Raw genomic sequence first — 13,733 nt, forward strand, 5'->3', positions numbered from 1 at the left:
GAAAAATGACTAATGTATTTTTCCAGTCTTTTCATACAGCAATCAGTGAGACTTAAAACCCAGTGAAACACGTGAAGGAAATGGAAAGGTTTTATCAGATAATCTGAGTCTGTACCTGGTCAGTACCAGCTTTTTAATAGAAGATAGAATTCCTCTTCCAGAGAAAGCAAAAGGTTTTGCTGGATTCCAGGAGGTCTGACTGGGACAGAGGAGACTGGAAGGAAGGGCAGTTGCCGTTCTCCAGGCTTTTGAGTTGCTGAGCTGGGGTCTCCTAAGTCTGTCCTGGCTGTGAGGTGGGGGGGTGGAGGGGCTGTCTGTCTTTCACCTTCGCGGCTACACGTACTGCTGCTTCCTACGCTTAACTGTTGTGCATGCTTTACCAACAAAGCATTGTTCCGGCTGATTAGAATTATCCAGGCCAACTTAAAATAGAAAATAAAACAAGCTCGACTGACCTCCCCAGGATTACTCGCTAAAACCTTGTAAGCCAGCAGTAAGCATTGAAGGGGAGAGCCTTAAGATCTGTTAGCAATATTGTCAGTTAATTGGAGTATACTCTCTTGGCCATTCAGTTGTTTTATACTTGTCTAATGTGTAGGAGCTGACTGTGAATAGAAATGATCATACTTTCCAAATAACTTTGCTAAGTAACATTCCCTGATGGCATTATTCAGTTCACTTAGCTACCCAGTTCTGGTCTAGCCGTCACTCCTATCATTAATCTCACAGGGGTTTTTTTTCAGCCATATCCCCCATTCCTATTTTCTGGCCCCATATTTTCTCTTTTCTAGCCTTCCCCTTTTTGTCCTTGTCCATCCATCGCTCTGGCCAACTACTGCAAACTACAAAAGATTTAACTGTGTCCAAGTACTTCTACTCCAAAACATCGTGCAAATTCATTCTCTTCTTTCCATGTCCATCCCCCTGCTCTACTCTCAGCCATTCTCCCTCCCTCCCCGCGCCGCACCCCCCCCCCCCCCCCCCCGTCTCTGCCTCTCTCTGAGGCAAAAAGAACATCCTCAAGTGTCTGCTCATTGCCTTGCTGGTCCTTTCATCTGTTCTCCACATAGCAGCCAGACAGATCTTTTAACCCATGAATCTGATCTCTTTAAATTATCATTCGAATCCTCAAATTGAGGATAAAATGTAGCTTCCTTCCCATGGTTTACACGAGCCTGCAGCGTCCTCCCATAGCTCTCCAGCTTCAGCTTCCATCAGTCCCAGCTCCTATGTTCTGTCATTCTGGCTCCTCCGGTGTCTTTTATCACATCGACCTCTTTTCCTCCTCAGCATCTCTAAATGTGCTGTTCCCTAGGGAAGAAATACCGTTCCCTGCTTCTGGGCAGCACACTAACTCCGACTCATCGTTCCGGTGTGGAGTTCACTGAGAACTCCTTCCCCAGGGGGACCCTTCCTTGTTCCTGCAGCCCAAATGAGAGGCCCGTTTTCTTCCCTTTTCTTCATGGAACATACAACCTATTTGACATAACCAATATTTCTTTGTTTAGCTTGTGTCATTTCTACTAGACTAGACTCTGTGAGATCAAGAATCAGATCTTGTTTTCCTCATCTGTTAAAGGAGCTTGAAAGCTCTTTGCTAATTATCCTGCTCTGAAATTCAGTCCCTGAATTTAGAAATTGACCCTTTTTTAGGGATAAAGGAACCAGTGATCACATCTGTGCCCAGTGGAATTCATGGAAATCTAGCACCGGTTTACCTTTTAACCATTAAAATTCTAACTTATTAGATATCTCACAAATAACTTTTATTAATCATTTTAGCCCCTGTTTGTAGAACGAACATTTTGGATTGTGGGTCTGAGATCTTAGAGAATTAGAATTGTGACCTTACAAGTAAACTAAAACAAATCCCACTTGTCCACTGTACACTTAAATTAAGACCAATGAAAATCTGTCTATGTGTTTAAAGGTTCTATTTTCGTTTCTGAACTTGATCACTCTGTTCTCTTGGCATGCAGATCTGGATGAATGTTCGAACGGAACCCACCAGTGTAGCATCAATGCTCAGTGTGTAAATACCCCGGGCTCCTACCGATGTGCCTGCTCTGAAGGGTTCACTGGAGATGGCTTTACCTGCTCAGGTAGGTGAGAGTCCTCAGGTGTGGTCTGGCATGGTTTTCATGGAACACTCCATAAGCTTGCCCTCTTTAAAGAAAACTGTAGTTAAAGGGGGTGGGAATTCCCATTCTGATTTTTATTATGAAATAAATGACATGAGGGAAAACTATTCATGTCTTAGGATACAATATACGTTGCACCCAATCACTACTGGTTCATGTGCTCATCAGAATCTCAGGTCGTCACATGGTGTTGAAAGGATGAAATGAAATCACACAAGTGAAGGGTTTAAGAAAACACATCCTAAGAGTTCAATAAACATTAGCTGCGACTGAGCTGCTCTTCGTTTTGCATTCCTTGAGAATAAGACATCTCCTTATTATACCCCTATGAATGACTGCATCAGCTTGCTGGACATAAAGTATGATGCTTTTAAGATTGTGGAGATTGGTGTTTTCGGTTGAATTTCAGCACATACTTTAAACCCCCAATTAAAAGACAGACTCTGATTTTTGTCTAATTATTGACATCAGAAACACCGACTCATCACTTTCAGATGCTTCTTTAAGAAAACATGCTTATTTAATATTTAAAGCTTCATTACTTTTCAGTCTTAGCTTACTGCACCTTTCTTTGCATTTCTCTACAACAGGGTATGAAGGAAAGGGCGTGGCCTTGGGGTGCACCTGCACTTAGATGCGGGCCCAGCCACAGAAGCTGCTCTGAGCCTCAGGTTCTTCCTCTTCTGACCCGCACAGGGCTGGTGAACTAAACGAAAACATGCTCGACAGGCAGCTAGCCCTCTACCTGGCACATATTAGGCCCTCCATAAACACTGCTTTCTGCACTACCCCCTTTTTCAATTTGATAGGATTATATAAATGGTCTGTGAATCCTGCTCATTTGCATAATTAAGAGAAGTATTTTAATACAGTCGTAGTGACATGAAAAAACTCTCATAGAGTAGCTCTGATTTGCTTAAACATTCATTGAACTAGTGACAAAACAAGTTGTTCGTTCACTTGAAAACATTATAATCTTAGAAGAGACACCCTTTTAAGATTAATTTCAGTGTTCTTGGTCATCTGTCGGTGATGTTGGTGTAATCCTGATGCATCAAGTTGGCATGACAGAACTAAGATCCGAGAGACACCTGCCCTCCTCCTGTTAATCGGGTGATGATGGCATGTCGGGTTTAGGCTAAACAGCTCTGTTAGCCAGTTGTACACGCTCGTTTAGGGGAACACGACTGGGTATCGGTTCGTGTTCGTGAGCGCCAGCTCAAGCCGGTGAAGCCGTGTCACGATGCGGGGAACTCAGCAGAGATGTCATCTGCTTCTCCCACAGATGTCGATGAGTGCGCAGAAAACATCAACCTCTGCGAAAACGGGCAGTGCCTCAACGTCCCGGGTGCCTATCGCTGCGAGTGCGAGATGGGCTTCACTCCAGCCTCCGACAGCAGGTCCTGCCAAGGTGGGTCCCTGCGACCCCAGCTCGTTGCCAAGCTGGATCAGCTCCAGCACACGCAACCACAGAAAGGGCTGGAACGGGCTCCACCTGGAAGCAGAATACACAGCACATGCTGTACATATAAAAGTCATTCGTTTAAGCATGGATTATTCTGCCGAATGAATAATGATGAAGGCGGCTTTCATCTCTTATGAAGTTTTCCTGGCCAAGAGCCAACAGTTGGAAGTTTGGCTCATTTCTTTTTTTTTTTTTTTTCTTTTTAACCATTTCTTTTTTTTTTTATTACTAAATGAATGACATGTGGAAAAACTATTCAGCTTTTTAAACATAGGAGATGCTATCTCCCACAATCACTGCTACGTAATGTGTTTATGAAAACCTCAGTAGCTTGTGTTTTACCTTCATGTTTTACCTTCATGTTTCAGTCTGCCATCTGTCTGTCTATCTGTCTGGGACTGGAAGTCCTCCCCGGGAACTCATCAAGGCCTGCACCTTTTGCCTAAGAGCAGTGTGTCCTTCCCTTAACTGGTGACATCATCCCTCTTTCCTAGAAATGAGACTTGTGACTAGTGCCATAGCTCTCCAAGAAAAAGAATGGGGATTTCCTCTCAGAGACTCAGTTTGCTTTAGATATCGTTTGGGTCATCACTGTGTTCATTTGGAGTCCATGCAAATACAGACGAAGAAAGGAAAAAGATTAAAAACAATTAAGGAACCAGAAGGCTTTAACAAAACTAGTGATTCATAGAAAACCTTTAAAAAGGTAACTCAGGCTAAGTGCTGGGCAAAGATAAAATTAAACCAGATTACTGGCTCTCCCTACTAGCATCTAATCAAATGAACAGAAATGGCAAATACCAGCATACACACACACACACACACACGCACAGTTCACCAGTGGCGACCAGACAAAAACAAATCAGACCATCTAGAATGGCTCAGAATAGAGCCTCTCTCCATCTTACTACCTGAAGTGGTACTGAAGGAAGAAGGTGTGCTTAAAAGGTCATGGAAGTTTCAATACATACCCACCAATTTTTAGAGAATCAGACCAAGAGAATGAATAGTAAACCCTGGGAAAGATGATATTGGAAACCGAAAGCATTCATGCTTCGACAATGATCTGTTAGATTGAGCAGAATCTAATGCATCTCATACAAGGCCACTGTAGAGTGAGCTTCATTTTTTTCCCCTGGTCCTGATTTCATGTAAGCACCAAAGTTAATTAGTAGAAAATGTGAGTCAATGTGGTTTTGGGTTTACGTGATTTATTACTCATTTCGACTTGACAAGAGTTGGTAGGAAAAGAAACAAGTCAGCAGTAGCCAGGTACTTTGGCCAACATAAAATTTCAAAAAATTAGTTCTTTGTGCCTGATAATTTCCCCTTCGTAATCCTACTCCTTTATCTGCGGCCTTGGCCCTTCCAGAACTTCTCCCCAGGCCTTCCCTGAGGTGATGCTAGGTAGTTTGTGTTCACTGTACGTACTTCATGTGTTGGTTTTTCAGTGTATCATTGCCAGGGAGGGCAACGTCTCCTGCCAGGAAAAGGGAGAGGGGCACACAAGTAATTCATCCTCAGTGAGACCCTGCCCCACTTAGACAAATGCCAAATTTTGAGATCCCAAAATGTAATTCCATGGTTCTGCCTCTTTCTCCTTGATGTTGTCTTATCTTTCCCCACAGGTTCTGTCTCATTTAGACAGTTTCTCCTGTATTCACTAATTTAATTTCTTGAGACCCTCCCATCTGATAACATATGCCCCTCTGAACTGACTGTCTGATCAACATTTTCCACTCAGCCTCTACTTCTCACCACAAATTCTCAGAGTTTCTTTAGAGCCCCAAAACTTGCTGCATTTGGCCGTTTCCCAACATTCTCCACAAAAATGGGAGAATACAAAACCTGGAGGAAGCCCCTCAGGGACAGGCTAGGACTCCGTCATCAGTGGAGTAAACATGGATACAGACCATTTGGTGTCATGTGTGGAGAGAGAAGAGAAGCCAGGTGCATCAGCAGAAGAGCACACAGCTTCCCATTTTCATCCTCACTCCTTCCCACCTTAGGCTAACAGAATAGCAGCTTTAATGAAATCCATATCCCAACTTGTCTTCCAAATAACGCCCAGATAAGGAGGGGGGTATGTCCGGATACTCTATCTAAACTGTTCCAGGGTATATAAAAACTCATAAAAGCGCTGACCAAGTAGCGTGTACACAAGTTGAAAGTAAGCAACGGCAAGCTTGCAGGTGCCGTGTGGAACAACAGTAAAAGAATACACAAAAAGGAGAGAACCAACCCAGAGTAGAAGAACATCACCCAAGGAATGAAAGCAGATTTCCCACAGGTACTTTGTGCCATAGATGACTTTAATGTGAGCATAAATATGAGTGAACAAGTTCAAAGAGATTATAGAAGCAAGAAAAGACAAAAGGCAAAAGGGGAAATTGCAGAGCTATGGGAAACAAGCACAGCAAAATTAGAGACCTATTCAATAGAAACAGCAGAGAATAGGAAAGATACAGGTAAAAACGTAATGAGCAGGATAGAGAATGAACAAAAAGAGGTGGACAGAAAAGTCAGAACGGGAGAGGGGGAAGAACTTAGCACTATGAAAGAAAAGACGAAGACCGTAAACGGAAGTATTATTGGTGTCTCTGAAGTAGAGAGCCCAAAATAAATGAATAGAAAAAAGTATTGAACAGCCAAACATTTCCCCAAAATGGAAGAAGGCACTGAATGTTAGAGAAAAAGGTAAATCATAAGACCAGAGACTTAGCCTTATTACTTTTGTTGACTTAAACCGTAGAGAAGGATTCTTCAGGCTTTAGATGGAAAAGGAATGTCGTGAACAAAACCAAAACATTCAATAACAGAAGACATGAGAACAAGGCCCACAGAATCCTGAGGACACATATGAAGATGTTCTACCTCAGCAGTTAGTCAGTTATGAAAACAATAGGCGTATTCTCACATGTGAAATAATGCACAGAGAAAACACCTGTGGGCCCTCCCTTCTTGGGGAAAAAAAACTTAGCCGTGCAACACCATTCGAGAGAGAAATGTAGGAGTTGCAGTAAAAGCCTTACTGATTCCTTTAAGAATCAGTACTAGATACTTCAGAGATTATGGTAAATGCCATAAACATTGAAAAAGTGAAAATTACAGAAATAACAAAAATGAGTTGGAAGCATATGTGAATGCTAATTTTCTTAGAATTCATGGCACAGAAGCCATTAATACTGTCTCGAAATTATATTTGAATTTTGACATAAGGGGAAAAGAGCATCAGTTTTTAGTGTTTTTCATCAATTCTTAACATTAGAAAGTATCTTAGAAACTACGGAGATAAAAACAAATTGATCTTTTGCATAGAAATTTTTTCAGCTTCACTCTGCTTTTGCCACCTTATTTGTGTATTATTTTCTTTGTTTTCTATTTGCTATCAACACTTTTCTGTATTGTTTGAATTTCTGAGTATGCATCAATTTAAACAAAAACAAGACCATATTCTGAAATACCTTCACTTGTGTCAATGTAAGTATACACAAGTATTACATTATTTAAATGGAAGTTATTTCTAATAAAGTTCATTTAAAAGTAAAATGCACACGAAGAGGGCTGATAATACAGTTCCATTTTCACTTCTAGATTAACACCATTCAATTATAAATTAGTTTAATGAGTCTTACTTATTCATTTGCATAAAGGGAATAACTGTGTTTATAGCCTGAACACAAGAAAAGACACATTGATACATCAGTTGATCTTCTAAACAAAGTTTGGACCACACTTGAAATCTAATATAGTTGAAACTCATTCTTTCTTAACTATGATGAATGACCAGCAGACCTTTTAAACTTCATACGTAACGGTCTCTCAATAGCACGTTAGCCTGACTGGTCTCGTCTGGCCTAAAATGCCACGCCTGCTCTGCCTTCTCAGAGTTTGAGGTCATTTGTGTACAGAAATGTCCATCTTCTTCCTGCAAGTAGAAATATAGATTATTTCTACAGCTGGACACATACACAGATGCCTTCATTTTCATATGCATGAGGAGGGGTAACTTCTCCCTTACTGACCGAATTAAAGCTTCATGGAAGAGTTTCATAAGCCAAATTTATGACTTCAATTCAATGGAGACATTTTAATGAAATTTGTAAGAACGTAGAGCAATGGTTGATCTTATTACATGCTATTAGAAAAAATTATTTCCCTATTTAAAACTAAGTTTATGATAACAGATTATTAGATTGTAGAATAAAAAGTTTTTTAAAAAGGTAAATAATTTTAATGATATCTTTAATATTTAAAATATGCTCTGTACTTTGTATGTTATGGATGTTTATAAAACATGTTTGTACTAAGTTATTAGAATCTTGGAATTTGTTTTTATGTTTAATTTTTTACAGTCTCATGCCATTGACATGTTCATGTTTGGTTTTTTATTTTTATGCCTTAGGCAAATTCTTTCTTTTTTTAAAGTATAGTATAACCCAAGACAGTTAGTTAAAATGCTCAGTAAAATAAAATATTTCTTTTAGACCTTTGTTCCATAGATGAACATTAGTTGTTTGCCATTTATGTGGTCTACCTAGTCAAAGACAAAGAAAATTTTTTACTACATAAAAACATCTGGGGAGACAGAAAAATTTATTAATGTGATATAAATTAAATCAAAATGTCTTTGTACAGAAGAGATGATTATTTTTTTTAATCCTCAGATATTGATGAATGCTCCTTCCAAAATATTTGTGTGTTTGGAACATGTAATAATTTGCCTGGAATGTTTCATTGTATCTGTGATGATGGTTATGAATTGGACAGAACCGGAGGGAACTGCACAGGTATGGCCAGTAAAGGGTTTGATTGGGTTCTTATTAGTTGAGGTGAATATTTTGTGCTAAGTATAAAAATTGCTCAAATTTCTGTTCAGCCCTCTGCTTAGCCTGCTTTATACCTTATGTTATGTAATTTTTTGAAAAAAAATTACATTCTGACACATTTATTTTTAACTATGGAATTGATATATTTTATATAAATAACTTAATATAAAATATCTAACATGAAACTAGGAAACAGTTTCTTTGTATAAATGTATGTATGTGCATGTGTATGTACATAAGTATATACATCATTGTAGTTAAGCAGATGGTGACATTTTTTCTTCTTCAGAATCCCAACATCTAATTATTATTTATTAAAGATATTAAATGATAACTATCCTGAATACCATGTGTTTGATCTGTGGGACCTGTTGTAGGTCTATACAGGGATTTGATCTCTATTCCACTGTGCTGAGGCCTTGCCAAAGATCTTTAATAACTTGCAAAGATTCCACCAAATTCTTAGAAACAGCCATGTGCAGAGAGAAAGTAAAGATGTTAATATGGGCATTTTAAATGCTTTTCCTAGATATTGATGAGTGTGCGGATCCCATAAACTGTGTGAATGGCCTATGTGTCAACACTCCTGGTCGCTACGAGTGTAACTGCCCCCCGGATTTCCAGCTGAACCCCACTGGTGTGGGTTGTGTTGGTAAGTGAAACAAATAGAACTACGTAGAGTTAAATACCCACACTTTCATGGTAGTGCACTGGGGTGAGTGTTTGCTGTAATTAATTTGAAAACAAAATTGTCCTTTCCCTTAACAAACTCCAGATTACCAATATATATATATGGTTACTCTTGTCACGTTTATCTTCCAAGAGAAAGAGAGGAATCAGAGAAGGAGCAATCGCTTAGATCGCAAAGTGGCTCTCAACCCTAGCTACACAGTAAAATCTCATTTGGAACTGTAAAAATCTGCTGATGACTGCTTCATGCCCAGAAATTGAGTCATTGGCACTTCAGTATTGCTTAAAAACTTTGTTGAAGCAAAGGCTACAGACAGGCTGCTGATAGAAGGGAGTACTGCAAAAGTGAACAAACATAATGAGCGAACGCCCAAAGTCTTTAGTAACAAGAATAAATCAAAACAAGTATGTAACTATCACTTTATGCCTAACAAGACTGACAAAACTTCAGCAACCTGGATGATGTAAAGTGTTGGTAGGAACATGGACCTCAAGGGGCCCTCTGTTCTCCGGGTAGAAGTGAAGATCAGGGTAGCCTTGCAGAGAATATTCTTGGACAACGGTACCCAGATTAACTGTCAGCATATCATCAACTTAGGTTTTGAGTTTCTCTGTAGAGCAGTTCTGTTTGTGTGGATTGATATTTCGTGGCCTTATTTTTTTCTTAGAGGTCTTCCAAAGGATGGAGACTCATTTCTATCTCACAAATACTATAATGGCCCATTAGACCCTCCTCTAAGTCTAAGATGCAGTATGAGATGTTGGTGATCTTATTTTCCATTTGCCATTTTATTATTTTAGGTTTTATTTCATCATTACTTATCAGTTAGGTCCAATGATGCTAAAAACAAAGATGAAAATAATAAAGTGGAAAATCATGCCATCACCCAGAAGGTTTGACATAATAGTGAAAAAAATGTCACCGTTTTGTAATCTTCAGTTTTCTTACTGTGTTGTGTGGCTCGGGGGGGTGGCTTCGTCTTCCAAGAAGGTATGAAAGAACACTGGAGACACTAGATTTGGAATCTTCTTTAAGCATGTATTGAACACAGTTGAGAGTTCAGAAGTCTTCACTTTCTGGCCATATGGCAAAGAGAAGAAAATAGGGTGTGAAAAACATTTCCCAGGTGTCAGATGGATCGGGAGATGAATGCAACATAGACTCCAGTCTAGATTCCAATGATGGTGAAATCGATCATAGAAGCCAAATGCCGGGCTGCTGCTAGTCTTCAGAGACCAACATCCTAGAAGAGATTTTTCAAATTCAAGAGTCAAAGAGTGAGTGAATAGTAGACTTCTGTAGATAGAGAAAATACGGTCTTCTCGTCTCTTAGTAGGAAGAACCTCAGCATGCAGTATTTGACAAGCACCTGAGTCATCCCTCCCAGGTCTCTTTATTCTTTTATACCCTAAGTGTAATTGATTTGGTTCATAAGTGGGCTAATGATGAAGGTGCAGGTATTTAGACAAAGGTTATTAAAAGGAAATATGGGATGTAGAAAAATCATTGGGCTGGTTATCCTAGCTGTTATTGATAAATCTAAAAATGAAATTTGTTTTTTTTTTTTATTTGTGGAGCAAACAGCTGTCCTCTCATCATCAAAATGAGGACCTGTCACAGTTTTCAAAAATGTCTTCAGACGTTGTGTATTAATGATACAAGAAAAAGAACCTAAGAAGTAATGATAAGTTAGAAGCCATTAGAGATGTGTTTGAAATGTGTAATCAGTTTTTGCAAAATGAATCTGTTTCAGGTTCATGCATGGCAGCCAATGGGCAGGTAATTGTGTTCATAGGACCATCTCAGGCATGTATCTCTCCAAGACCAAGAAAATTTGGTCCAAAACCAAGAAAATCTGGAATAAAAATTTGAATTAGAGATGATTAAATTGTTATTAGAATTTCTAGTGAAGTTGTTTCACTGTGCCTTTTTTTCCTGTAAATTATTTTCAAAGTTATTATAAAAAATTGGAAAGTTCCATTGGATGCAGATGGTAAATGACAGTAACTATATTTCCTGACACTGAGGCCTAAGAATATGGAAACTCTGTGAACCAGCAGTTTCTCCCCTGTCTCTAGACAGCAAAGAAAGGAACTGACAGGCCCATGCACAGACATGGGTAAAGACATTGACTGCCACAGTACTTGTGGTAGCAGGGACTTAGAAACCATTTCTGGAGATGGGCCCTGGGTGGCTCAGTCGTTAAGCGTCTGCCTTCGGCTCAGGTCATGATCCCAGGGTCCTGGGATCGAGTCCCACATCGGGCTCCCTGCTCGGCAGGAAGCCCGCTTCTCCCTCTCCCACTCCCCCTGCTTGTGTTCCTGCTCTCGCTGTCTCTCTCTGTCAGATAAAAAAAAAAAAAGAAAGAAACCATTTTTGGAGAGTAGATAGATTTAAAATGACAATTGGGCACCCTATAGAGTTGACAGATTGCATATAATAAAAATGGAATGAGATCTATGACAAAATACCATTTATGTAAATTTAAAATGTGCTCATGGAAACAAAAATACTCATTTTATAAGAACACAGACAAAAGAAGATATGATTAAACACATTCAGATGGTTGGGTAGGGGATGAGGATAAGAGAGAGAGTGGGGCAGGGGGCGGGAGGAAGCATGAATGAATGCAAACTTAGTAAGAACAGAACCAAGACTTAGCTCATCTCTCTGCACCTGAGATTCAGCAACAAAAAACAAAATGAAAAAAAAAGAGAGAAAAATAAAATAAAATAATTAAAAGTTGTCCAAATGATTCTCATGTGCATCCAGGTATGAAAACTACATATTGTAGGCCATACTAAGTAAGGACTTGAAATATTACTCTGAGAACGTGAGCCATTGGAAATACTTCTGAAGGGATATTCTAGGTATGGTGGGGAAAGTCGACTGTCGTCAGGTCAAGGACTGAAGTGAAGAGCTGAGTTAGGAAGCCGTTGCAGTGGTCCAGGAGAGAGTGGCCGTGGCTTGGTTCATGTTGTGGTGACGGAGGCAGTGGTGAGGGGTCGTCACGTTCCAGATGTGGAAGTGACCGACTTTATTACTGGATTGAATACGGGAAGACAGTAAGGAGTCAAAGACTGACCCCAAGGTTTAGGGCCTGAACAACTGAAAAAAATGGAGCTGTGTTTATTGAAAATGCCAAAGACCCAAGAGAGGAGTGGAGTAGGTTTTTTATGTGGAGGAAGGAGGTACCAAGAGTTTGATTTTAGATGTGTTAACTTTAAAGTAACTATTGGATATCTAAGGGGAGAAATCAAACAGGCAACCAGCAGAACAGTGTAGGGTTCTGGGGAGAGATGAGAGACGGAACTGTACATTTGAGAGTTCTCAGCAAAAACACAGTATTTTAAAGTCATGGAACTGATGAGCTAGATGATAATTATGGGTGGAGACAAGGGAAAGACTGAAATTCTTTGATGTCTTAAGTGTCTTCTCTAAAGCTGTTACTGACTGCCTTTGCCCAAACTTCTCAAAGGTCTCTGTGCAAACAGAAATGAAACCAGATAATGGGGAAGAGAAGCAGGAGATGGGGTTATCGATATTTCTTTGATAGGATACACAGCTTTAAGTTGACTTCTCTGGGATTTTATTTCCATGATTGATAAACTCATGATACAGATTGATTATAACAAAAATTTCCTCCATTCCTATTAGTGAAGGCCCAAAAGTTCCCCAAATGAGCAGTTTCTCACAATCTTGTTTAGTCTGTGGTCTATGTGGATTTCTAAACATAGGAAAGTCCATCTTTAATAATTCCTCCAACACAATCTTGAGGTGGCTCAAAGCAAGAGATTGTTTTGTGCTAGAGATGAAGATGAACGTTTCACATTGGTGTGTGGGGTCTGAATTTCATCATTCGCGTGGCCGCTCTCTGAAAAGCAATTCTTCCTGAGGCATGGGCAGTTGTAAGCTCCTGTATTGCTCTGCAGACAACCGAGTGGGCAACTGCTACCTGAAGTTTGGGCCTCGAGGAGACGGAAGTCTGTCCTGCAACACCGAGATCGGGGTGGGCGTCAGCCGCTCCTCGTGCTGCTGCTCACTGGGGAAGGCCTGGGGGAACCCCTGCGAGACATGCCCTCCTGTCAACAGCAGTGAGTATGGCGCTGGGGAACAGAGTGGCAGCTGAAGACAAGTTGCCGTTTCTTCTGGCGCTGGGGGTGGGGGCAGCAGCGAGGCGGAAGAGCGTGACCTTGGACTGCTTGCAGTGATGATGCTGGAACGGGCTAAGAGTGTTTGATAGGAAAGGAATTGGAAATGCTCTCTTCTGATTGTTTTCCATGATATGATTAAAAAACACACAAACAAACGAACAAACAAAAAAAACCACACACCACGATTGCTAACCCCAGTCCAGTGTGAATGGTGATGTTGTCAGTCCTCCTTGGGATCACAAATAAAGACCACTCCTGGTTCTTCTCAGGGATTGTTGTAGTTCAGGTTCTTGGATGGGTTGTTCTCCTCAAGTCAGTCGTATTTTGTCTGCAGCTGAAACGTGTGTTCTGATACAGACACAGATGAAACTTTGGAATGGTCGAGTCTGTTTTTATTGACTAGCCAAAAAAGTTGTGATCTACATTGTCTGCTTTTGAAGCGTTTTTCTTTAA

At 40.2% G+C, this 13,733-nt stretch overlaps 1 protein-coding gene across 1 annotated transcript in view; it reads left to right on the plus strand.

Annotated features, from left to right (window-relative positions):
* The window catches only part of FBN2 (fibrillin 2), a 250,342-nt gene that overhangs the window by 186,352 nt on the left and 50,257 nt on the right, over positions 1-13,733 (plus strand). The window contains exons 33-37 of the mRNA XM_078067554.1: positions 1,980-2,102; positions 3,427-3,552; positions 8,274-8,396; positions 8,965-9,087; positions 13,059-13,220. Coding sequence (XP_077923680.1) covers positions 1,980-2,102; positions 3,427-3,552; positions 8,274-8,396; positions 8,965-9,087; positions 13,059-13,220 — 657 coding nt within the window. The remainder of the gene's footprint in view (positions 1-1,979; positions 2,103-3,426; positions 3,553-8,273; positions 8,397-8,964; positions 9,088-13,058; positions 13,221-13,733) is intronic.

The sequence above is a fragment of the Halichoerus grypus genome, chromosome 2 (genome assembly GCF_964656455.1).
Source record: "Halichoerus grypus chromosome 2, mHalGry1.hap1.1, whole genome shotgun sequence".
Classification (NCBI taxonomy): Eukaryota; Metazoa; Chordata; class Mammalia; order Carnivora; family Phocidae; genus Halichoerus; species Halichoerus grypus.